At 37.3% G+C, this 27,774-nt stretch overlaps 1 protein-coding gene across 1 annotated transcript in view; it reads left to right on the plus strand.

Annotated features, from left to right (window-relative positions):
- The window catches only part of SLC27A6 (solute carrier family 27 member 6), an 81,581-nt gene extending 57,845 nt beyond the window's left edge, over positions 1 to 23,736 (plus strand). Inside the window, exons 6-10 of the mRNA XM_090279080.1 lie at positions 3,596 to 3,686; positions 6,389 to 6,587; positions 7,782 to 7,879; positions 10,744 to 10,874; positions 23,179 to 23,736. Coding sequence (XP_090135206.1) covers positions 3,596 to 3,686; positions 6,389 to 6,587; positions 7,782 to 7,879; positions 10,744 to 10,874; positions 23,179 to 23,355 — 696 coding nt within the window. The 3' untranslated portion in view covers positions 23,356 to 23,736. The remainder of the gene's footprint in view (positions 1 to 3,595; positions 3,687 to 6,388; positions 6,588 to 7,781; positions 7,880 to 10,743; positions 10,875 to 23,178) is intronic.
- The last annotated feature ends 4,038 nt before the right edge of the window (positions 23,737 to 27,774 follow it).

The raw sequence follows: 27,774 nt of genomic DNA on the forward strand, positions 1-27,774 counted from the left end.
CTGCTGAATTTTCATTCTTTTCAAGCACTTATGAAAATTCACAAAGATTACTGTGTCCACTTAGGGAATTCCAGAAAATTTCAAAAGACTGAATTTATATGGATTGTGTTCTCTGACAACAGTTTAACTAAGGTAAAAGTACATTTTTTAAATGACAGGTAGATCATCTCCTATATGATTGCAAATAAAACATCTCTAAATTTTCATGAGTCAACAAAAAAATTAGACTTTAGAAATAATTTGAACTGAATTATAATGAAAATGTTACATTTTAAAATTTGTAGACTCATAAGAACAGCTGAAAATTAGTGAGCTAAATATCAATTTCTATAATAAGATAATTAAAAAAACAAACTTAAAAGGAAGGAAATAATAAAAAGCAAACATTTTTTAATAGTAAAAAAACATGTAGTGTCAAAAAAGATAACATATGTTGTAAACTGAAGCTAATCCAAAATGATAGTGAATGTACACTGTAATTGAAAAATAAAAATAGATATAAAGATATAATTTTTAAATAGTAGAAACATAGATCCAAAGCCAGTGTAAATTTCCCTATTGTTTGGAACCTAAAGAAGGTGCAAACTACTTTTATAATGCATTCTTTAGGACTTTAAGGTTCTTGTTGCAATGTCAAAAATGCGGCTGCATTCTGAACAAAAATAATTTGGGGAAACTAAGTGCTGGTATTACTGAGTTTTCATATTCCTTACTGTTAATTTTCTTAGTTCATTGAACTGATTCCATTAAAAATTGGTATTTATGTTAAAAGCTCCTTTAGTGAAGCCTAATCATTCCAAAGTAATCATCCCAAGGGGGTACAATAAAGAATATTTATTTTTATTACTGTTTTGCCTTTATTATAATTTTCTATCTTAAATTCCCTGTCAGGTTATAATGTCAGTAATGCAGGAAGTCATGATTGGCTCCTATGTACTTAGAAATTTTCTGACTCTCAAATCATTTTAGGTTATTTTTTTCAACTTGGAAATGAAAAAAAACCTAATATCAAAGATTTCATCTTTTAACATTACATTCACATATGGTTTTTGTTACATAACAGACAATCAGAAAAAAATTGGACCAATAACTATATGGGGTAATTTGAAAAGTGTGTCTCTCAAGACTTTAAACCTAACAGAGGCTCATACTTACTGTCTCAGAGAGAAATCAGCCTCTAAGCAGAAAAAGGATTTAGTAAGTGAAGGAAAAAGATAAGGCAGCAACACAGAGTTCCTATGATCCAAATGTCCTTGTGTGCTATACTCCCAACCAAACTGTATAAAAAATTTGGTGGAAACTGCTTTGGGAAGCAAACTCAAGTAAAAGTTATCCACTGCCCTCTTTTCTACCCCTAGAGGTAGTACTTGGGAAGGAACAAACATGAAACCCCTAGAGGAAATAAAACTTGCAAAGCATGTGGGGAATAAATCTAAATAAAAAGCAGCTGAAAAAAAAATACAGATTCACATCAAAATAATAAGTCCTCCAAAATGGCCAGGATATATTTAGAAAAACAATTTCCCATAGGCTCAAAAATTGCAATAACATGTTCTTTCCTCAAAGAAGATGAAAGTGCAAGAGAAACCTAAATCAACAAAAGGAGTTGGAAATTAGGTATACTCAGTTAAAAAAATAAATTAATAGAAGAAAAAAATGAAAATATTACAGAGATGATCACCACAATAAATAACTTAAAAATAAGACTGTTATCATTGTTCGGGAGCAAAATGGATGGATGGGATTAAGGGGTCACACAAACAATAAAAAGAAAATGCATTTAATAATATAAAATAAATTTAAAAGACAAGTTTTGAAAACAGACAACGTTCTGAAATATGCTTAATTGGTGTTCCTGAAGGGAAAAAAAACATCAAAGAGAGTAAAAAATTATTTGAACCCTAATAGAAGAAAGCTTCCTTAGAATAAGGATTTGAATATTCAGCAAAAGAGCACATTGTATTTGCAGGGGGCATGAAATATGGTACAGAATGATCATTAGAAAGATATATCCTGGTGAAATTATTGAACATATTTTAAAGAACCATAAGGAGATGCTGAGACAGAAGAAACGAAGGATGTACACAGTGTAGGCTGAAGATGTATATGTGCATATACATGTAGGACATACTGAAGTGTGGCACCGATTTTTTTTTTTTTTTTTGTAATCTTGTGGGACCTCTTGAAGGCAGGAAAAGAATATAAAACTCCCTCTGGCTGAGGCTTAATGCTCTAATCCTGACTACTTCTAGAAGATGCTGTGATAAAGTTAAATTTCATTTGTATTATAAAACTACCCAGTTTTGGACCATCAGGCACACTGAACGGTGATTTAGTATGGAGTGAATATCACCCACGCATGTGGTTGCCAAGTTAATTGAAAAGAAATAACATTAAAGCTGATAATACCAGTTGCTGGGCAAATTTTTGAAAATACATAAAGCATGTTAAAACAGCAGAGAAAAGATTGAATAATGAACAGGGCTCTGTTCTTGTTTGGGCAAAGTGATAAATGCAGTTCCGGAACTTCTGGAATCTTTATTTTTACCAGTCATTAGGCAAGTGGCCAATATCCTGTTATCCCAATTACAGACAAAGACCAACAAGATGCAAGCTTGTATTTTAATAATGAATCTTTATGTCTAGAAAAACAATATATTTTGCTTTGCAGCATCTTTCATTGGACCTCATCTTAAAATAGGATAATACTAATTTCTACCTCAGGGTGTTTTGACAATGAAATTAAATACTGCTCTTAAGCTCTTAGCACAGTGACATACTCTAAGTGCTCAATCAATATTAGTTGCTCCCGTTTATATTTTAATTATATTTTAATCCAAATAATGAATTGTGATTCTAGTTACATGATGATTTTACTGAGATTAAAAATCAGAGATATTTATGTTTAGTCTTTTATAATAAATAATACTATTACACTTATCCCATTGATCTTATTTATCTTTTTCTACTTATTCTATATTTGTTCTTTTCTCATCTCCTCCTTGTCCTCCTCCTATTTCTCTCTATTTGTCCTTTCTTCCTATTTTTTCTCACTTCATTTAATTACCTCCATTTTAGTTTACTGTTTTCTAATTACCTTAATAAGATTGCTTATTTAATTGATCAGGAAAAGCTCAATTTTCTCATCTATAAAATGAGGGGGGGGGGTTGGATCGAACCAACCTGTAATTCTCTTGCAGGGTCAGATTTTAGTGGATCTATGAACCTCATGACATGGTAATAATGGACATTGTAGGAACAGGGCAGCTGGAAATATTTAGTGACAAAGAGAGATGTCCAATAAGCTTGGTACCCAGCATGATAACGATATTCCAATGAACTTGCCATCTCACACCACAATAGTGCACAGAAGTACCCAGTGTTAGGTTAGGGACATTAGGTGAAATGCCGAGGGAGGGGGGGGCGCAAAGTAAGTGTCAGATTTTCATGTCTAAATATTTAATGTTTCAGCAGTAAAGGCTCCTTGTTTTAATAAATCCACCTTCTAATTCATTTCAGTTGAGCATAAAACCTACCAGTAGATGTCACTGCACAAATAACTAAATCTTGTTTTTGTCTGATTTTGGTTTTGCAGTTTTTTTTCACTTTTGACTTGATAAAGTATGATCTTCAGAAAGATGAACCCATTAGAAATGAACAGGGCTGGTGTAGTCTTGTGAAGAAAGGTAAGATTGTTGTATGAAGATGTCGCCTCAGGCAAGGTTTCTGAATTTCCGTTTAAATCACTACTAAATTTAGAAAAGAAAGTGCTTATTTCTAATATGTAATGTGACTTACTTGGAATGTCAGTGTAGGTAGAATGGTTTAATTACTAGATGTTAGGGACCTCAAAGTGAGTCTCTCAGATGATAAATTATTAAAACTTAAAAGTGATTACTGTTGGGCTCATATTTTTCTGAAGCCACCACTTCCAGTTTGTGACAGTGGCATATGTCAAATGTCCTTCATCACCAAAATACAACATAAAAGTGAATGATTTAATTTAACATTCTAGGTGTAATGGAAAGTCAGGCAGACTTGAATTTAAATCTGGGCTTGCACACTTAGAAACTGTGCTGCTGTGGGAAGGTCATCCAAGCTGACCAAGCCTCATTTTCTTCATATATAGAGTAGAAGTGACGTGACAATACTTATTTTGTGAGGTTATTTGTTGATGACGGAGGCCAAGCCCTTCAGAGGCCTGGTGTGTGGCTTGTCACCCCTGCCCCTTCTCTTTGCCTTCTCACTCCCTCTCCTCCAAAAAGGTAGACTTTTTTATAACTTCTGGTTAGAAATTTTAATGAAAGCAAGTTCTCCAGTTAACTTGCCACTGCGTATAATTCTAGAAAACTGAATGAAGAGATGTGCCCTTAGAATTGTTTAGAGATCCAATCTGAATAAATCATACCAAAATTACTTTCTTGTGCCTCAAAATGTTTAAACTACATTTCAGAAATGATTTCCTTTAAATCTTTACTTCAAATGTGTAGATAAAGTTTGCAAACCTGGTTTTTGTTTTGTATTGTTTTTTATTTTGTTCTGTTTTGTTTTGCCTGGCAGCTGAAAGACTGGGAAAAAAAAAGAAACCTTACCTGCCAAAAAACAGATTTCCCAGTCCTCTGAATTTCAAGCCTGAAGAACATTTATCAAATATCTTTCCCTGATTGAACTCTATAGATAGTGTTCAAGAGAAAAGCCATTTCTAAAGAGATTACAAAGAACTTCATTTAAACATTTTGCTAGTATGGTGTTTTTTGTGTGTGTCATTTTTTTTTTACAATTACAATAATATCTGATCTTGGAACTTGAATCCCAGAACTGCTTATTACTATTTTGCTCTTCTCATTATGGGTTACTAAATATTTTATTTTTCCATGAAAGCATTGTGTCTTGCATAAATTATGCCTGTAAAGGATAGATAAGAATACACTCTAATCTTGTAAGCATTTGCAATAATTGCTTTCTCAGAGAAGAAATTGTCACTTGTGTCCTAAAGAAGAAAAACAACATAAAATTTAAGGGAAATGTGAGGCTTGAAAATTCTAAATTATGGTGAATGGTAGACTAATGCAATAGGCAATGGAGGAGAGGCTCTGAAGTCAGGAGGACCTGGTTAAAGAAAAATTCCACCCCCAATAACTGGCTGCTGCATGACACAGGACATATTACTTTTACTTCCTCAGTTTTTTAGCTGTAAAATGAAAACTACATAAGGGCCTGTCTTACAGGTTTGTGTTAAGGATCAGATGGGATACATATGTAAAGTGCTCAGAATAGTGACTGGTGCCCAGAAAGTGTTCAATAAATGTAATGATGAAGGTGATGATGATGATGATGACAGTGATGATGAGGGGTCTCTGCTATAGCAGAACAGGCTTATTTTGACCATTGGCATGTATTCCCTTGGAAGCCAGAATGTCCAGGAGTGGGAGTAATTGGGAGCTGAATAGAGAGTCTTTTTAAAAAAAAGGAATTCAATCCATTTAAGTCATCAAGAGGATATTGACTCTCTTCACAAGGGGCAAAGCAAGTCAACAATGGCCTTGCAATCTTCTGGGGCTCTCCTTTATCTTCTACCCTTCTCATAGAAAGCAGTTTTTCACCTTTCAGATTGCTGTCCAAAATCTTGATTCATCTGAATAACTATTATTGAAAATTATTTTTTATAATGTCTCTCTAAGTAAAAATAATTTCATGTTTCATCTCTTGCCCATCAAGGATTTCCAGACTAACATCCCAGAGGAACAAAACATTCCCCTAAACTTCCAATAACATATTAATTAGATCAGAGAAAGTATTATACAAAAACCATGTTGCAAAATCATTGAGACTTGAATTCCTTTCTATCTGATGAACTTTGGTAGATGACTTATCCTTTGGGGCCTTCATTCCTTCCCTGTGAAATAGGGATTATAGTTATCAATTTCAAATGATTTCTGTGAAGAATAAACAAGATGGCAGTCACAAAGAGCTTATGAGGCTTGCTACATAGTAAGTGCCCAATAAGTAAGATTATTATCCGAACCTTATTAAAATTATTACTGTGGTTGTTCTTTATATTATTGCCATTATTATCAGTAGTAAAATCTACATAATCCAAAAGAAAAGTAGCCATAGTTCTATCCACCCAGGATGTACCTTCTTTCACATTCAATTTCCGTCTTGTTAGTTTTTCCAAAGTTATTTGCGTTTTTGGAAATCTGTGAAAGGATGTGCTGGTTGTACTCTAAGCAGTCAGAGCAAATGATGCCAACTATAATAAAAATAAGTTCAGAGAAAAGGAAGATAGGCAACACTGCTTATGTCGGTCAGATATAAATTAGGTACATGCATGGTGTGTATAATAATAGTTTTAATCAGATCACTGAAGAATGCCTTTCTCTCACAGGAGAACCTGGACTTCTCATTTCTCGAGTGAATGAAAAGAATCCCTTTTTTGGTTATGCTGGGAATAAGAAGCACACGGAAAAGAAATTGCTATGTAATGTTTTTAAGAGGGGAGATGTTTACTTTAACACAGGAGATTTAATGGTCCAAGATCAGGAGAATTTCCTTTATTTTTGGGACCGTATTGGAGACACTTTCAGGTATGAGACATCAGCAGTCACATCATCTACTCAGTGATGGTGAACCCTGCTCACAGCAAGGCTCTTTGGAAGCATTTCAGACCACAGGCTCTTTACCTTTAGGGCAGACACAGCTTTTTATCTCAGTCATGTCTCCCCATTTAAAATCCATCGGCCATCTGTTTCTAGATTAAAACATAAATTAAACTTTGATGTAAATTTTTATGATTATTTTAATGAATCCATTTGGTCCAAATTAGCAAGCTCCATTCTTTTTAGAATATCAAACAAGTAGACAGATGTGAAGTCTAAATGGTAGGGTTAAAACAGAAAACCAATTTGGTCAAATATGGTCTAATTCTTGACCTAGTATTAAAAATAATAAAACAGCAAAAATTTTCTTTCTCTGATTTTATTTTTTAATTATTTAAGATTATTTTAGACCTACAAAATTATTTTACTTTACTAATGATTATAGAACAGTGAAGGACAGACAACAGACATTCAAAACTGCTTGAATGAATAAATGAATTTTCTCAACTTTTTGTACCATGTTAGGATGTTACGTTATGTAAAATTATTTTAATTAAAATAAAATATCCATTCATATGCACTAAAAGAAGCAAAGGGATTAATGTGCAGAGATTAAAGGGGTTCAGTACAGAGAAAGGCTTTCCTTTCAGGTTTTTCTATCTCTGTCATTAGAGATAGGGAACATTTTGTACCCAGCTGTTATAATATTGCAAAATAAAGAGGGCTTATCATTATTTTATTTTTTATCATGTATTATTAAAAACATTTTACAGTAAGCAACTTATACCAGTGAGACATAGATAAAGTAATTTTAACGAAAAAATTGATTTTGTTCACTTATCAACAAACTGCGTCCTTAAACAATGCCTTTTGGCCCTGGTTGATGTAGCTCGGTTGGGGGTTGTCCCACAAAGCGAAAGGTTGCCAGTTCCTGGTCAGGATGCTCGTGCTAGAGGCAGCCCATCAATGTTTATCTTTCACATCAATGTTTCTCTCCCTCTATTTCTCCCTCTTTTTCCCTCTCTCTAAAAAGAAATAAAATAATAATAATAGCATAATAAGTCATTTATTTTTAAATTCCTTTTGTTTTGAAAACTGCCATTATTTTTGGTTACTAGATGCTTGCACAGAGCCAAGTTCTCCAAATATAGGTGTACTGAATGAAACTTCTTTTTTATTTAGATGGAAAGGGGAAAACATTGCAACCACAGAGGTTGCTGATGTTATTGGAACGTTGGATTTCATACAAGAATCAAACATTTATGGTGTGGCTGTGCCAGGTATGAGTATATTTCAGGTTTTGTAAGAACTCTCAGGAAGGATGTGCCAACTTGTTTTAGTTTTGCAATGATCTTACTAATTCAACATTTTGTTTTTTATATATTCAATATTTTCATCTTTTCATTATTTTTGATTTTTATTATAGTGTGGGTTGATATTTTTCCTTATTGAATTTTAATGTGTGAGTGTTTTTAAGCAGTTTAAAAACTCTGGTCAGTGACTCACTGTTTGACAATAGTTACAGCTTTTCAATAGTCTATTATTTTTCTCTTTGTGACTAGAGTTTATACATGCCACTAAACAGAAACATGTTCTAGTTTAAATGTTTAATTAATAACACTGACTTGTAGTTAAGTTGAATCTTTTAAAAATTATTTATTTAAAAATTATTTTAAAAATGGCCTCATTTATCTTTATGAGTTTGCATTTGAGGGTTGTATCATGATGGTGGAAATGACAGATAAAAGTGACCAACATGAGACTTCCGGCCAAGATGGAGGCTTAGACGGACACGCTAGGTCTCCCTCTACAACTATAGTGGAATACAACTACTTCAAAACAAAGGATAACTAGAAATTCCAGAAAATAAAGCTACACGGAAGCCCAACATATGAAGTTATAAACCAGCGGTGCCATTTGGGCAGGTAAGAGTTAAAGAAGGCAAAGCTGTTTGCGGAGCGGCGGGGCGGGGCGGCGAAAAATCCTGGAGGCAATCAAGCCCCTGGCGTGCGCGACTCCAATCAAGCCCCTGGCGTGCCCGACTCCGGCGCTGGGGAGCAGCCGCAGCATCGCCTTGAACAGTGAGGCCCAGGGGGGCGGGAGGACGGATCCCGGTCTCCTAGCTGAATAACTGTGTGAATCCATCTTGGACCCCCGCCCCCAAAGAAAGCACCACAGGGCTGCGAAATAGGTCGCGGACAGGCAGGCGCCGGCGGTCGCTGATTTGTGACGCGTACGCAGGCACTGCCCCCTGCCCCCGACAGCCGGCCCAGGAAAACAAAACGCATCTGTCAAAATGTGGCAGACAAATATAGAGATCCCGGTGGCACAACTCACCAGACAGCAGATAGAGAACCTGACAGATGAACAGATAAGAAACCTGTCAGAGGCTCAGTTCTGGGCCATTGTTATCAGGTGGCTTACAGAATTCACAAAAGAGCAGGAAAAAGATATGAAAGAAGCGAAAAACTTTCATAACGAAAGGAACAAAACCACATACGAGACAGATGGTGAGGAATCCAGAGTCCATTTCAACAAACTGGAATATGGAGAAGGAACAAGCAGTCAACCAATGCAGCGAGAGGAAATGGCAAGCAACAATGAGAGGATCAGAAACCTCTGGGACAGCTATAAAAGGCCCAACATAAGAATCATTGGTTTGCCAGAGAATGAGGAAGATGAACTAGAACTTGAAAAATTGAGTGAAAATATAATAAAGGAGAACTTCCCAGACTTGGGGAAGGGAATAGACTTGCAGGTCCAGGAAGCAAGGAGAGTTCCCAAGAGACTGGACCCAGGGAGAACCACTCCAAGACACATTATAATCAAAATGTCAAAAATTAAAGATAAAGAGAGAATCTTAAAAGCAGCAAGAGAGAAGAAAAGAATTATGTACAAAGGGGTCCCAATTAGACTATCAGCTGACTTCTCAAGGGAAACCCTACAGACAAGAAGGGACTGGCAAGAAATATTCAAAGTAATGAAAATCCAAAACCTACAACCACGAATACTCTATCCAGCGAAATTGTCATTCAGAATAGAAGGACAGAGAAAGTGTTTCCAGGACAAAATAAAACTGAAAGAGTTCATTAGATCCAAACCACTGTTATATGAGAAGTTAAAGGGACTGGTTTAAAAAACAGAAGCTAGGGAGATGAAACAAAGGCAAACGAAACAGGCAACGAGAGTGGAAAAGGAACTGTGGGTAAGGGAAACATAGTGGGGGGAGGCCAACAGGGAGGGGGAGTAGGGAGAGGGAGGGAGATGATATAGGAATTGGGGATCATGGTAGGAGGGAATGGAATAGACGGAGAGAGGTTGGGAGGAACTGTAAGCACAACTAATGGACATAATCTAAAAGGGGGGGACAACTGGAGGGAGGGGGCCACCGGGTGGAGGGGAGCAGAGGGAAGGGAAAGTGGCACAAATGTAATATTTTAATCAATAAAACACATTAAATCTAAAAAAAAAAAAAAAAAAAAAAAAAGTGACCAACATGAAATCATAAGATGCCTCTCCACTGTCTCTTTTTTTTACTAATAAAAAATTTTCCAACTAATGTTTGTAAGTGCATGAGGACGTGTGGATGAGAGTGTGGGTAGGGTGTTTACTCTGACAGCTGGCCACTGGGTGCTGAAGAAACACTACAGGAGATTCCAATCCCTTGGAAGGAGTGTAGGTAGCATGATAAGCAGTGAGTAATCTGTGGATTTAGTTATGAAAATACTGGTCTTTAGTTTCTGACCTTAAAAATATGCCCTTTATTACTTATATTGATGCTTATTATGGACATTGCTCTGGAATATATTTGTCTTTAAATAAATTATTCCTCTTCATACTTTATGTTAATGATGGTAAGATGCAAATTATGGGTCATTTATGTTGTTTTCCATTCCATCTGGTTTCATTTTTGTAGTGTAGACAGTTAGGGGTAGACTCTGCCCTTCCCTGATCCTAAATTATTTTTGAAGAGTTAATCATATGCTCAGGGAAGGACCCACTCATTTATGCTACTGTTGCATTGTCTTTACTACAATAGTTTAATGTCTCCCTTTATAGCACTTGGCATGCAGTTGACAAGACTATTTTAAAACTTCACCTGGTACGTGTAAAATTGACTCTATTTCAAACCTCTTTTTTTCAGATTGTGAAGGGAAAGCAGGAATGGCCTCTATTATTTTAAAACCAAATAAGTCTTTAGACTTGGGAAGAGTTTATGAACAAGTTGTAACATTTCTACCAGCTTATGCCTGCCCACGATTTTTAAGAATTCAGGTAATTTTGCTGTCTGAATTTTAAGAATTAAGGTAATTTTACTTACGCATCAAATTTAAAACCAAGAATCCAGGAAATGGTTTAATTACAAAATAATATTTTATCCTTTAGCTAATATGTGCATTTTATTTATATTGGAGAATTTCAAGAGAAAAGCCTTGGGATGCTAATTTATGCCATATTTGAAACCTAATTATAGGAGGTGGAGCTTAATGAAATGCTTGGATGTCTTAGTCTTTGTCCTACTTTGAATTGCTGTCTTCCTCTTCAGTCAAGATCTCAGGGCAAAAATGATGTTCCCAGAGATGGTGGCAAGCCAAACACCACACCTTACACATGCTTTATGAAGACATTTTGTGCTATGTGCCTAAAATTAGGTTCCACCAAGCTGACATCAAGTTGTGTGTAGGATGTGTACAGAACCTAATGGCCACTGGCTTTAAGTAATTTTGCTTTTAATTTTTGTCCTCTTTCTGTCCAACACCCCTCTGGGATTTTATATTTTGGAGACATTCTGAATTTGTTTTGAGAGGTGGGCTCTCTCTCTTTGTGGTTATTAGACAAATACACAGTAAAAGTAGCACAAATTTACTCATATACTGGTAACTTTGCTTGCTCATTTCTTCAGCCATTTATTTATTCAATATTGTTCTTCAAATGTAATTTCCCAAAGCTAGTACTCATCATCTCTTAACATCCAATCGCACAGTTTTTCCGAGTACATTTGTCATATTGCTATTAGATCTCTAATAGAGCAATAGATACTATCATATTTATTTTGAAACCATTTGCTGAGCAGTTCTCATAGCCAAGTCATTGCTTGGCTAATGGGGCACATCATCTGAACTGTCAGAAATACATATTTTATTTACATAATAATTTATTGTAACAATTTATACATACATCATCTCAGATTATTTTCATCACAATCATCTGAAATACTAAAGGTAAGTAAATATGAAGCAAAAGTAACACATTTTAATTGAAAAAAATTTGAGATTCACATGCAGTTGTAAGAAATAATACACAAAATCTGTGTACCCTTGGTTTTCTCCAATGGTAACATTTTTCAAAACTATTACAATTATGCTATTGACATTGAAACCATTTGCCCATCTTTTTTAACTTTCCTGTTTTACTTGTGATGGTGTGTATGTATTTTTGGAGAAGAAGAAACTTTCCTCTATCCTAGATTCCCTACAACTGGTCTACTAACACTGGGGAACACAATTTTCATTGAGTTAGATCTGACACTTGTTTTTGACTAACTTGGCATCTCAATACAAAAACAACCCCAGTTTTTCTACATGTCAACTTTTGAAGGTATAGGATACCCTCCCTTTGTCCAAAAAATCATAAAGAAATGTACATACAAAGGAAAATAAAGGTAAAATTACCTGAATATACTGTTTGTTTAGAGTTATTTTATTCATATAAAGGCTATATATTGTTACTGTAAGTCAAATTGTGCACAAGTAGTAAAGTTCTGCTACCAAGCATACATATTAAGATATTTTATCTTTTCAAATGACAGGCTAGGAAATGCCAAAATGAGATACTTGAAACAGTCTCCTTCAGTTGGCAAAGCTTTAACAAATTGCTTCATGAGACCCAGTTTTATGTGCAGAGGTGGGAATATAATGTTCTTTCTGTCAACAAGTGGCTCATGTAGAATGTTTGGAACACCAGGTTTGAGGTCAGATCTTGGAGGCCGATTTGACTCCACCCAATGCTTCTCACGAGCTCTGCTGTCTCATGTACACAGAAAACAGGGATACTTGATGTATCCGCATTGCTGACCAAGAAAGAAGCAGACCATTTTAAGATCAACATAGATGATCCAATTGTGCTTGTGATATTGCAACAGATCAATGACTCTCTTTACATCTTCATATTCTTCATGAAAACAAACTGAATGGCCAATTGGTACTGCACCAAATAAATTGCCATTGTGGAGGAGGAAACACTTCAAGCTCCGCTTTGAGCTATCGATGAATAGTCACCATTCAGTTGCATTGTAGATTGGAATTCCCAATTCCTCCATTAAACCATGTATGTTATGGCAATATACAAAGCCACCATCACTTCAGAAGTACTGCAGAAATGCACTTTCTTTTGATCGAAAGTAGGATACCTTTGCTCCTTTTTCAAGCAAGTTTTTCTCATGGTCTTTTTTTATTTTTATTTTTATTTTATTGATTATATTGTTACTATAGTTCCAATCTTTTCCCCCTTGCTCCCCTCCGTCCAGCACCACCCCTCTCCCATCAATCCCCCCCCCAAGTCCATGCCCATGGGTCGTACATACAAGCTTTCCTGCTTCACTTTTTCCTATATTATTCTTTTTTAAAAAAATTAATTTTTTAAACAAAAAAAAAAAAAAATCCCTCCCTCTCAGACTTAAGACGCTTTATAATCTTATAAAGGACAATGGGCAAAGGTCTCGAGCTCCTCTAGCTGCCTCAAGCTGGACATGGTCATCGTCCTACCTACCCTTGGGTCCAGAAATCCCTAATAAGAGTGGAGGTGTGGAGGGGAGGGTGGTCTTCCCAAATGGGGAAGGATCGTGCAGACGCAGGTCAGTTGGCTGTCCCCGGACAACTGTGTGCTTGATTTAACAGGCTGGCATCCGTGTTGTATTCTGGGGGCAACAAATTTGGCAACAGGGTTAAAAGACATGATTCAATCCATAACCACTAGATGACAAAAGGCAGGTATTAATTTTTAAGTGTCCCACATTAGGGGAAAAAAAAAAAAAAAGGCTTTTTTGGAGGAAAGTGTGCCAGGCATGTCTGACCTGTCCAAAAGCCTTTTACCCATTACACTTAGTTTGGGCTGATGGAAATATTTTAGGTTTACCCCCACTCAGACCTCTGGGCCCTTTCTGTCCAAGCCATTAGGATAGAAAAGAGAAACCAGTTTTAAAGTGAAGCCCACAGACCACCCCATTCTTCACCAACCCAGCCACTTATTTCAGCCAAACCGTTGAGTCTCAGGAGGCAGCAATGCAGACAGGATTAAGTGAGGCCTATACATACAAACTATCACTCAAGTAATGAGATCATAGGCTTATGCCCTTTGAAAACAGAAAACACATGTTAATTTATGCAACATAACTCATGCAGTCTTGATGATAGGAGTTCTGAAGCCTTTGCATAGTCCCAAATCTCGTGCCAAATCATTCAACTCATGCTGATCAAATCCCTTACCCTTACAAACTGAGTCATCTTCAATTTCAAAATCTTCATCGTTGCTGTCACTTAGTTCTTCACCATACTCCTGTTTTTTGAAAGAGGGCAGTTCAATGAAAACTGGCACTGGGATTTCAGTTGAATGAGGCACTGGGCGTATAGCTGATGGTAGACTAGGACACTCTATTTCACATTTATTTTTCTTGTTATATCCTGATGTTTTCACTATACAAAAGTAACAGTCACTTGAATGATCTCTGGGCTCTCACCAAACCATAAGTATACCAAATGGCAATTTATCACATGTTCCCTTAGTCCACATTCGTAAACTCTCAACACACTGCTTGCACACCTTGTGAGGAGCCCAAGACTTACCTTGATCACCAAGTCTTACTTTAAAATATGCAAAATAGGCTTGCCTGCCAAATGCGCTGATGTTTGTCCTTTGACTGGGAATGGTGAAACTGCCACAGGTATAACAAAATGAATCAGGGTTGTTTAGGCACTTAGGACAAGAAATAGCAGAGGGAGACGTGATATGAAGGAAAGGAAATAAGTACATATATAAATTAAAAAATTAATTCTGCTAACTCCTTGTATACAGACAAGAACTCGGACTACACTGCAGAATATGATTTCACTATATGGAGCAGCACACAACCTCTCATCACACTGTCTCATGTATAACTGAATAGCCTAGACAAGTGTGAACCTGTTGCTGTTCTCCAAGGTCATCCCCAACCCCTCTCCACTTGAGGGAGATTTGCTCTCAGCCAATAGGAGAGCACTAGTGCTTCTCTCGATCCTGGCTCGATCCAGCCTAGAGTGGCCACATTAAGATAAGCTGTAGAGAAAAGCTTCATGTGATAGAAGAAAACTAACTGCAGTTTTGAAATTGGCATGCTTATTTAAGTCTAAAACAGCTGAAAAATCTAACCTAACAGGAATTATGTTAAAAATTGTTCCCCTGTGTAATTAAATTGATGAGACAGATTAACAAGATAAAATAACGAAATTTAATTACATACATACATATGGGAACCTCACATACCTGAGAGAGTCAGAGATCCCATGGACATGAGAGCTCTAGAGACGGAAAATTAAAATGAGTTATATATGGCATTCTGAGCTAAGGATGAGGTAAGTAAGGTGCATTGCGGCTTCACAAGAGAAAGATAATTTACAGGACAATAGGAAGAGCAGGTGTTCTTAAGTTTTCCCTGCCATATAGCTAGGTCACAAAATGTTATTTCTGATGATAACTTACTATGGCAAGGCACCTCATTTAAATTCTTTAAAGGTGAAGTAAAATTTTCTCATGAGCCATCAGGGTATCAATTGCCTTGAAAATAATTTGCATGCCTAAGAAGCACATCTTCGGAAGGCCTGTTCTTAACCCCTTTGGTATTAAGTTCTATACATTTTTATGAGTTGTATAGCTTTATGCATCAGTGACCACAGCCTGGATGTGGAACAATTTCAACACCACAGGGATCCTTTGTGTTGTCCTTTTATAACCACACCTACCTCCCTCCTGTCCTTCCTACCCTACCCAAGAAACAAGGGATCCTCAGTCCCAGTGCCATGGACTGATACCTGTCTGTGGCCTGTTAGGAACTGGGCCGCACAGCAGGAGGTGAACTGTGGGCTAGCTAGTGAAGCTTCATCTGTATTTACAGCAGCTCCCCATCACTCACATTACTGCCTGAGTTCCACCTCCTGTCTGATCAGCAGCAGCATTAGATTCTCAGAGGAGTGTGAACCCTACTGTGAACTGCATGTGCAAGGGATCTACGCTGTGCACTCCTTATGAGAATCTAATAACTGATGGTCTGAGGTGGAGCTAAGGTGGTGATGCTGGTGCTGGAGAGTGGCTGCAAATACAGATTATCATGAGCAGAGAGGTTTGACTGCACAGAGACCATAATAAATTGTTTGCAGACTCATATTGAAACCCTATCAGTGAGTGGCAAGTGACAATTAAGCTGCATCTGGTGGCAGGCTTTAAGTCAGAATCCAATATTTATTTTAGTCTGTGCATCCCCTTCACATTATTTTATATTATTTACCACTTCCATCCGTGCCTCATTCCTGCACTGTGCATTTGTCTCAGTCACAGTTTTGCCAAGCCCACAAGCTAACCCTCGCCAAAATGAGTAAAAAGCAAACATCACTGGAGAGCTTCTTTGAAAAGGGGGAAAGACCCAATGATGAGAAGCAGAAGACTCTAAGACTGCCAACAAAAAGAAAGCAGCATTTAAAATAAAATTCTGAGAGTCCTACTTAAATTACAGTTTCCTTGCAACAGGTGATTTACATTCTCCAAGTCTGCTTTGTATGATATGTGTCAACCGGCTATCCAACGAAGCCATGAAATCTTCAAAACTGCTTTGCCACATGGAGACTAAGCACCCTGCATTAAAAGACAAGCCTTTTGGAGTTTTTCAAAAGAAAAAAAAAAAGTGAACATGAAGAACAGAAGCAATTATTGAAGGCCACCTCTTCATCAAATGTGTCTGCACTGAGAACATCATTCTTAGAGGCTAACTGCAGTGCTAAAGCTAAGAAGCTCTTTACTATTGGTGAAGAGTTGATCCTGCCTTCTGCTGAGAATATTTGTCGTGAACTTTTAGGAGAGGCTGCAGTTCAAAAGGTCGCATGCAGTGGCGTTGGTGGTATAGTGGTGAGCATAGCTGCCTTCCAAAAGGTCGCATGTGTTCCTCTTTCAGCTAGCACCGTAACTAGATGAATTGATGAAATAGCAGAGGATATTGAGGCACAATAGTTAGGATTAATGAACCACTGTGGTACACAACCCAAGTTGACAAACGGTACACAATCCAGGTTGACGGGTCTACCAATATTGATAACAAGGCAACAATGCTTGTTTTTGTGCGATATGTTTTTCAGGAGTGTATGAGGATGTTATATGAGATTTTGTTGCCAACCAACACCCACAGGTGCAGAACTACTCAACTCTTTGAATGATTACATATCAGGAAAACTGAATTGGTCATTTTGTGTTGGTATATGCACTGACGGAGCGGCTGCCATGATTGGACAGCTTTCTGGTTTCACTACTTGGGTCAAAGAGGTCACTTCGCAACGTGAGTCTACACACTGTGTCATCCATAGAGAAATGCTATCTAGACAAAGTCACATGAACTTAATAACATTTTGCAAGATGTAATTAAAATTATCAACCACATTAAAGTACATGCCTTTAACTTATGTCTATTCATGCAGCTCTGTGAGGATATGGATGCAGAGCATATATGTCTTCTCTTATACATAGAAGTGGGATGGCTTTCTAAAGGTCACTGGCCAGAGTTTTTGAGTTACAAGAGGCACTCCAGAAATTTCATTTAGAAAAACAGTCATCACTGGCAGCACCTTTCAGTGACACAGAATGGGTCACAAAACTTGCTTACTTGTAAGACATGTTCAACTGTTCAATGAACTCAATCCATCAATTCAAGGGAGAATGGCGACTCTGTTCAAGTCGGCAGATAAAGTGACTGCAATCAAAGCCAAACTGGAATTATGGGGGCAGTGAGTAAACATTGGGGTTCTTAACATGTTTCAAACATTAGCAGAGATTTTGAAAGAGACTGAGCCAGCTGGTGCATGATCACCTGTCTCAGCTTTCAGAAGAGTTTGAGCATTACTTCCCAACCACAGAAGACCCCCGAACTGGGAAGGGATGGATCCATGACACATTGTGAATAAGCCAGATGAACTGACTTTGCTAGAACAGGATCAACTGCTTGAGATCGCAAATGACAGTGGCCTTAAAAGTATGTTTGAGACAACCTCAAATCTCTGTATGTTCTGGATTAAAGTCAAGGCAGAATATGCTAAGATTGTCACAGAAGCACTGAAAAGCCTGCTCCCATTCCCAACAGCCTATCTTTTTGAAGCTGGGTTTTCTGTAGTGACAACAACCAAAACGAGAGTACGGAGTAGACTGGACATAAGCAACACACTTCAGGTGTCAATGTCTCCCATCCCTGCCAGATGAACTGTCTAGTTACAGGGAATCAAGCTCAGGGCCCCCACTGATTCTGCATTATAGTGAGTTGTATAATTATTTCATTATATATTACAATGTAATAATAATAGAAATAAATTGCACAATAAATATAATACACTTGAATAATCCTGAAACCATCTCTCCTCCAAGTCCATGGAAAAATTGTGTTCCACGAAACCGGTCCCCAGTACCAAAAAGGTTGGGGACCGCTACAAGAAACAATGCATTTTAATTGAGTAAGAAGTTGAAGAATAAAATTATATTTTAAACATTTTCCCTTAGGGCTACTTAAAATTCACATTATTAAGCAGAAGAAATATTTTGGCATAAGACTAAATCAGTCTTTTGTCATCATTAAACACGTAAAAGCGCGAGGGGTATAACTGTTATGTTTATTACAGTATTTGCTATAGTTAGCATAACACATGACACTTAATTGGCAGTCAAAGTATTTATTTAATACATGAGTTATGATCTGATATAAGCAAAAGAATAAGTTACTTCTGACAAAATAAATAAAACAACTATCTTATTAAAAATCTGTGTGTAGCACAGATTTTTAAAGGGATTCACTTGCTAATAAATTAACCAAAAAAAAGTTAATGTTTTATTACTTAGTATGGCTGGGAATAAATTAAATTAGCCTTTTCATTCTGCTTGTGGAAACACATATTGTTATAACCTTTTTAGGAAACAATTTGGTAAGTACGAGATCAGACTCTTAGAATTTGCATATGTTTTGACTAGAAATTTTATTCCCAGGAATGTATTCTTAGGAAGTAATCAAAGATGTGCAAGTGTTATGTAGAAAGATGTTCTTCAAAGTACTTTTTAATTTTTATTTTAGTTTTTCCATTTTCATTTATCCTCCTATACCTTTTCCTGCCTCCACCCATTCCCCTCTCCCTCGCAGTCACCACACTGTTGCTGTGTCCATGAGTAATGTCTTTTTTTCCTTGATTCTTCCACCCCCAAATCCCACCCTAAGCTGTCAGCCTGCCCTCTATCTATAAGTCTGTCTCTTCTTTGCCTGTTCAATTTGTTCATTAGATTCCACAAATGAATGAAATCACCCGGTATTTGTCTTTAACTAGTTATTTCACTTAGTGTAATGTTCTCCAGTTCCATCCATGCTGCTGCAAAGGGTAAAATTTTCTTCTTTTTCACAGCCAAATAGTATTTAATTGTATAAATATACCATCAAAATATTTTTATAGTAGTAAAAAGTCTTATGTTTTCTCTAAATTCAAGAACAAGAGAGAGGTTAGTTAAAGTATTAAAATTAGATAAGATCTTATGACACCATTAAAAGTGTTATTTTTATTAAAATTACCTACCCTGGGGAAATTTGCCTGGCATACTATTTTTTTTTCAAGGCAGAACATCAAATTACATAAATACAGGGAACTTCTAATTTTCTAAAAATAGAGAAAAGGAATATGTGTTTCACTTAGCACAATATCTTCTAGGTCCATCCATGTTGTTGCAAATGGTAAGATTTGATTCTTTTTATGGTTGAGTAATATTCCATTCTATACATGTACCACCACTTTTTAAAATATGTTTTATTGATTATGCTGTTACTGTTGTCCCAATTTCTTTTCCCTCTGCTCCCCTCCACCCAGTGATCCCCTCCCTCCGGTTGTCTCCCCCACTTAGTCGATGCCCATTGGTTGTGCATATAGTTCTTTTCAACATCTTCCTGTCTACTCCACTCCCTCCTACTATGCTTCTTAATTCCTTCATCATCTCCCTCCCTTTTCCCCCTTCCCTCCCCCGCTGACCTCCCCCCAATATGTTCCCCATACCTATAGTTCTTTTCCCACTCTTGTTGTCTACTTAGTTTGCCTTTGTTTCGATTCCCTAGCTTCTGTTGTTGGTTGTTGTAATACAGTTTTCATTTTAATATTCATAGTTTTGATCCTCTTTCCTCTAAACAAGTCCCTTTAACATTTCATATAACAGTGGTTTGGATCTAATGAACTCCTTCAGTTTTACTTTGTTCTGGAAGCACTTTCTCTGCCCTTCTATTCTGAATGACAGCTTCACTGGATAGAGTAATCGTGGTTGTAGGTTTTGATTTTCATTACTTTGAATATTTCTTGCCAGTCCCTTCTTGCCTGCAGAGTCTCCTTTGAGAAATCAGCTGATAGTCTAATTGGGACCCCTTTGTACATACTTTTCTTCTCTCTTGCTGCTTTTAAGATTCTCTCTTTATCTTTAATTTTTGACAATTTGATTATAATGTGTCCTGGAGTGGTTCTCCCTGGGTCCAGTTTATTTGGAACTCTCTGTGCTTCCTGGACCTGTAAGTCTATTTCCTTCCCCAAGTTAGGGTAGTTCTGCTTCATTATTTTTTCACATAATTTTTCAATTTCTACTTGTTCTTCTTCACCTTCTGGCAACCCTATAATTTGGATACTCACCCTCTTATAGTTGTCCCAGAGGTTTCTGAGCTTCTCCTCATTTTCCTCACTTTGTGTTTCCTCTTTCTGCACTGGTTGACTGTTTGTTCCTTCCCTATGTTATTATTTGTTGATTTGATCCCTGCTGTTCCTTCCCTCACCACTTGTTTCATATGTGTTTTCATTCATTTCAGCAGGACTAGCCTTCATTCCTTCCCCATCTTGATTAAGTCCCGCTGTTATTTCTGTAAGCTGTCTTATAACTATAGCTCTGAACTGAGCCTCAGAAAGATTATCTATCTGTTTATCCGTTAATTCCTGTATTTGCTTTCTGGTCAGCTGCGTGATTGGGATCTCTATCATTATCCCTGCCATCCTGACAGGTTTGTTTACCTTTCCTTCTTGGGCGGGGCTGTCACACCTCCTACACTTTAGAAGGCGGAGCCCCGTGCACCCATCACTACCAGGTGACCCTTCTCACCACACTCTGGCACTCTGTGTGGGGGCGGGGGTCCAAGATGGATTCCTGCTGTTCACTCTCTGCTGAGAGACCGGGAGCCTCCTCCTTCGTCCCTATGTCCTCTGGGCCTCACCGTCCAAAGCAATGGGGGTCTGCCTTCCCTGGCATTGGAATTGTGAGCTGACGGGTCTGAACTGCAGCCAGGGGTGCTCCCCTGGTGCCTTTCACCTTCCCTTAAATACGATGTCTATGCTCATCGCAGTCCCACCGCTCATCACTGCAGCTGCCACTGGCAGCACAGATTGACCTCTCCACCCCAGCTTTGCCCCTCCTACCCATCCAGATGAGCACCACTTGTTTAAAACTTCATATGTTGGACTTCCATGTAGCTTTATTTTCTGGAACTTCTGGTTATTTCTGGTTTTGCAGTAGTTGTATTCCTTCTTAGTTGTGGAGGGAGATGGAGCATGTCAGTCTAGGCCTCCATCTTTGCCAGAAGTTGTACCACCACTTTTTTATACACTCATCTATTGAAAGGCACTTGAATTGCTTCTATCTCTTAGCTATTGTAAATAGCACTGCAATGAACATAGGAAAAATACATCACACAGAGAAAGACAAACACCATATGGTTTCACTTATATGTGGAATCTGAAGAGCAAAACAAGCAAACAAACAAAATAGAAACAGACTCATAGATACATAGATCAGACTGATGGTGGCAAGAGGGTAGGGGTGTTAGGAAGCTGACTGAAAAAGATGAAGGGCTTAAGAAATACATATTAGTAGTTACAGTACAGTCATGAGGATGTAAAGTACAGCATAGGGAATATAGTCAGTAATACTGTAATAACGGTGTATGGTGTTAGGTGGGTACTTGAACTATCGGGGGTCTGACTTTGTTAAGTATATGATTGCCTAACCACTATGCTGTACACCTAAAACTAATACAAAATAATGTTGAATGTAAACTATAATTGATAAATTTAAATTTAAAATATGTGTTTCTACCCAGTCACATTTAATTCTGTGATGACAGTGTAGGAGAGGGATGAGAAGCGATGGGATCAGGGAAGGCATTATGAAGAGAAATTGACTCTAGGATTAGTGTAAAAGGATAAATCAAAATGACCAAATTACTCATAAAACTTTACATGGACCAATACATGTCCTCTGATTTAAAACAAGGTTGATTCTCTGTGCTTGAAACTGCCACAGAGAGATCGACTCTCGTGTCCTTTAAATCCCTTAAAGCAGAGACTCTTCATCTTTCTAGATACATGACATCTTTAGTGTCTCAGCAATTATTTTATAACACTCTTAGGCCAAAACAAATACCTAGACATTCTTTTATTCTGTGGTTAGGTCAAAGCAAATGAATAAGAACAGCTCTAACAAATTAGCTCCCATTTGAAAACATAATGCATATAAATTGAAAGAAACATTCTTGTATTTCATTTTCAAATAACCACGTGCTGAAGATATGTAAGTTGAGTATTATACAACTCTTCAAACCTTGGAATTAGATTGACTGAACAGGGCAGCCTGATTCCGTGTTCACATTGATTTGGGGCTGGATTTACGTTTTATCACAGCTCCACTGAAAACTGTTTTTGCAAAAATATGACATCACTGAAAAGAATATAACATAAAGTAATACTGAGCTAGTAGTTTGCAAGTGGTGACTGAGAGATGTCACTAGGTTTATTTTGAAAATTTAAAATATTCTGTGGAGAACATGGAAATTCACTGAGGTACGACAGGCACCTCAGTGCATAGCTTGGAAACTCAAGTTTTAAGTCATTCTTTACCCTGGTCCATATAATATTCTGCCTTTGGAATAGATTACTATCCTTTACATTTTTTCTCTTCTTGGTGTCTAATAGCATTCTTTGTACATAATTTTGTATTGACATTGAGTTGAAGAGATAAGCCGATGTGTCTTAGACGTATTTGTAATCAATTGTCATCAGTTATTGACTATGTTCATAATTTTTATACATTGAATAAAGTTCACAGGTAAATCAAGCTAAAGATTTAAATATTCTAGAGGGCATTTTTATTTCTGATGTTGAATTACCTAATAGTACATAGAGATGGCCATTGGGTATGAAAATGTTATAACTCAATATTACAGTCTGTATTGTTAAATATGTCACTTATGTATTACAAATAATAATAAAGCATTCCACTAATCTTGGTCATTGCTTTGTAGGAAAAAATGGAAATGACAGGGACATTCAAACCAAAGAAGTTTCAGTTGGTGCAAGAAGGATTTAGTCCATTGAAAATTTCTGATCAACTTTACTTCATGGACAACTTGAAAAAAGCTTATGTTCCATTGACCAAAGAACTTTATGATCAAATAATGCTAGGTGAGATCAGACTTTAAGATTTTTTTATCTATGGCATTTTCATATACTTTCTTAAGAGAGGTGAGAGGAGATTGTATGGCTCTCAGTATGAAATGGGGGAAAGGAACTGACATTCGTTAAGCATGTGCTGTATTTTCTTATTATGCTACAGCTTTTCTTTAATTAAGAACTTTAATTTGTTTTAATAACAAACTTTAGTTGATTATCCTTTTTACCTATTTGGGGATTCAGTGCATAACTAAATATGTGCCTTAATCACAAAATTTTTAAATAATAAATGAGTCATTTTTAGATACTTAGTAAAAATGTACTTTTAATATTTAAAGTCTCTAGTTTTGAATACGTGGTTAAATTTTACTCAGATATTTAATTTTTATGTGCCCTGTTCTGAAATTCAATAAAATCATCCTCATTAATATGTGTTTTGAAGTTCTGTTCTGATGTTTTTAATTGTGAACTTCCAGTCAAAGGAAACTGACTGACTAAATGCATGCACTCCTATCTCCATTATCTCAAACTTACATTAAAATGGTAAAAGAGAGTATTACACTTTCGGCCCAGATGGAGGTTTAGACTGACATGCTCTGTCTCCCTCTACAACTAGAAAGGAATACAACTACCTCAAAACAAAAGATAACTAGAAATTCCAGAAAATAAAACTACACGGAAGCCCAACATACAAAGTTATAAACCAGCGGTGCTCATCGGATGGGTAGGAGGGGCAAAATCAGGCGGTGCTTTTTGCGGTAGCAGCGGGGACAGCGTCAGGGAGAGGAATCCCGGCTGCAGTTGAGCCCAGGCAGCTCGCGACCCCAACACTGGGAAAGGCAGTCCCCCCATTGCCTCGGATGGTGAGGCCCAGAGGGCGGGAGGATGGATCCCAGTCTCCCAGTGGAGAATAACGGTAGGAATCCATCTTGGACCCCCGCCCCCACCCAAAGCGCCACAGCATGGCGAAAAAGGTTTCGGATCGCTGCCCGTCGCTGACGAGTACACGGGGCTCCGCCCTCTATAGCCTGCCCAGAAAGCAAAGCAAAACACCAATCTGTCAAAATGAGGCAGACAACTATAGAAATCCCAGTGACACAGCTCACCAGGCAGCAGATGAAGAATCTGACAGATGAACAAATAAAAACCCCTTCAGAGGCTCAGTTCAGAGCTATTGTTATTAGGTGGCTTAGAGAATTAACAAAAGATTTGGAACAAGACCAGGAAGGATTGAAAACCACTCATACTGAAATGAACAAAAACACATACGAGACAAGTGGTGAGGAAATAAAATCCAGAGATCAAATCAACAAACCAGAACATAGGGAAGGAACAAACAGTCAACCAGTGCGGAAAGAAGAAACAGAAAGTAAGGAAAGTGAGGAGAGGATCAGAAACCTCTAGGACAGCTATAAGAGATTGAACATACGGATTATAGGGTTGCCAGAGGGTGAAGGAGAAGAACTAGGAATTGAAAAATTATGTGAAAAAATAATAAAGCAGGACTTCCCGAACTTGGGGAAGGAAATAGACTTACAGGTCCAAGAAGCACAAAGAGTTCCAGAAAAACTGGACCCAGGGAGAACCACTCCAAGACACATTATAATCAAATTGTCAAAAATTAAAGATAAAGAGAGAATCTTAAAAGCAGCAAGAGAGAAGAAAAGAATCATGTTTAAAGGGGTCCCAATTAGACTATCAGCTGACACCTCAAGGGAGACCCTGCAGGCAAGAAGGGACTAGCAAGAAATATTCAAAGTAATGAAAATAAAAAACCTACAGCCACGAATACTCTATCCAGCGAAGCTGTCATTCAAAATAGAAGGGCAGAGAAAGTGCTTCCAGAACAAAGTAAAACTGAAGGAGTTCATTAGATCCAAACCACTGTTATATGAGATGTTAAAGGGACTTGTTTAGAGGAAAGAGGATCAAAACTATGAATATTAAAATGAAAACTGTATTACAACAACCAACAACAGAAGCTAGGGAATCGAAACAAAGGCAAACTAAGTAGACAACAAGAGTGGAAAAAGAACTATAGGTATGGGGAACATACTGGGGGGAGGTCTGCAGGGGAGTGGACGGGGAGAGGGAGGGAGATGATGAAGGAATTAAGAAGCATAGTAGGAGGGAATGGAATAGACAGGAAGAGGTTGAGAAGAACTATATGCACAACCAATGGACATGGACTAAAGGGGGGGACAACTGGAGGGAGGGGGCCACCGGGTGGAGGGTAGCAAAGGGAAGGGAAATTGGGACAACTGTAACAGTATAATCAATAAAACGTATTTTTTTAAAAAATGGTAAAAGAAATATAAAACTATGAAACTACAAAGCAGGAGAGCTGGTAAGCCCAAAGGATTTAGGCATTTTTCCAGATATATAAATGGGATCAAATTCACAGTAAAATCCAGTAGAGCTATAGGAACCACTAATAATACATGGAAACAACAGACTAGGATATAACAGGTATTAAGACCAAGATCAGAAGCAGAAAGGGCTTTGAGTGTGACAGGTCTGTGAGTGGCTAACAGGGAATGTATTACAAGGATAGTGTAATGAGCACAAGTGTGCTTACCTCAATCTGGAAGCACCAGGCTCCAGTGTTTGCTTCAAGCTGGAACTATGAATGACTCTAAACAAAGTAAGCTATCTTCCATAGGAGGGGATCATTTATTATTTATTCATTAGCAAATATGTATCACACATCTGAGAAAGTATATGCAGAGGCCCTTTCCTATGAAAGAGTTTGGCATGCTGGATTAACAGAACAGAGGCTAGTATCCCCAGTAGCTTGGGCATAGTTAATGCAGAGGAGAAAACTTGACTAGAAGATGAACCTGTAGGCAAAATGTTTGGATTTTATTTCAAATGCAGTGAGAAGCAATGGAAATAGTTTAATCATAGAAGAGACACTATTAGAAAGATTACGCCAACTGCTGTGTGGGAATCAGATTGGGAAATGAGGCAAACATGGGAATAGGAAACTAGTTAGAACTACATGTTTTCGTGAATTTTATGGTTTTGTGTCAATATTGGTAGGCTATGGTGTGCAGTTTGGGCAAGCACTAGTGTACATGTGAATATATTTCATAGCTATGATTAAGTTTACAATCAACTGATATTAAGAGATGTGGGTGGGCATCATCCAATCAGGTGAAGGCCTTAAGAGCAAAAACAAGTTTCCTAGAGAAAGAATTCTGTCTCAAGACTGTAATGTCAAAATCCTGACTAAGTTTCCAGCCTGCCAGCCTGCCCTAGAGATTTCTGATTTACCAGTCCTTACAATCATATAAGTCAATTCCTTTAAAGATAAATACATGATATAAATCCAGATATAAATCTGTATATATCTCTATATATTCATATCTAATTGATTCTGTTTCTTTGGAGAACCCTGACTGATATACTATTATTGTGGTGTAGGCAAGGGATAAAATTGGAGTGGTGATCAAAGAAAAGTATACAGATTTAAGATATAGTCTATGTGTAATGGGTTGGATTTAATGACAGATTGAATAAGGATTACCTCCTAGGTTTCTATTTAGAAATCTAGGTGAATAGTGATTTTATTTACTGAAATGAAGGTAACTGGGGAACAGTAAGTATTTGGGTGGTGAGAATAGTGGGGACTAGTTCTGTTTTGTCCAGGTTAACAATGAGATATCCATAGATAGCCAAGTATATACAAGATGTTGTGAACGTGTGATTCAGTGGATGGCCTGAATTAGAGATAAGATTGAGTTAAGAAGTTTGAGGAGACCTCCTAGTAACAGAAGGAAAGATGACCCATGACTAGCCCAAAGAGCCTAGGACCAATGCGTGAGGAAAACTGCAGTGAGAGCTCAGGTAGAAGTAGAAACACGGGGTGATGAGAGAAGTAGGAGGTAAATGAGCACTATAGTGTCACAGATCTATCACGGGAATAGTCAGTAGTGTAGAATGATACTGACTGGTCTACAGAGATAAGGTGAGAAAGAAAGTGTAACATAGGTCTGTCAAAATGGATGTCAGCAAAAAGTCGTTTTTGACTGGTGGGAGGCAGCAGAGATTCAAATAGGTTGAAGAGTGAATGATAGTTGAGGAAGTGAAGATAAATTGAAATTTTGCTTTAAACAGGAACAGAGAAATAAAGAACTTGAGGGATGTGTGGAGTCAAGAGAGAATGTAAATATTTTATTTATTATTTGTTTTAAGAAAACCATCTTGATTAAAATAAAGTAATTATAAGTAAGATGAAAAGATACATTAATAAGTCTTAGTTGCATCCTGTCACCCACCCTTGATAAACACATTTTGTTTTATTCATTTCTTATGAAAACTTGCAGTGTTTCTTTATGGAGATATAGTAAATATGAATACATATTCTTATTTCTGTGCCTATTTTAAGCATGTAAAATGCTATTTTGTATCTGAAGTTTTCCATTTAATAGTGTATATGGAAGACC

This window comes from Furipterus horrens, unplaced genomic scaffold, assembly GCF_987537825.1.
Source record: "Furipterus horrens unplaced genomic scaffold, mFurHor1.1.pri manual_scaffold_5, whole genome shotgun sequence".
Lineage (NCBI taxonomy): Eukaryota > Metazoa > Chordata > Mammalia > Chiroptera > Furipteridae > Furipterus > Furipterus horrens.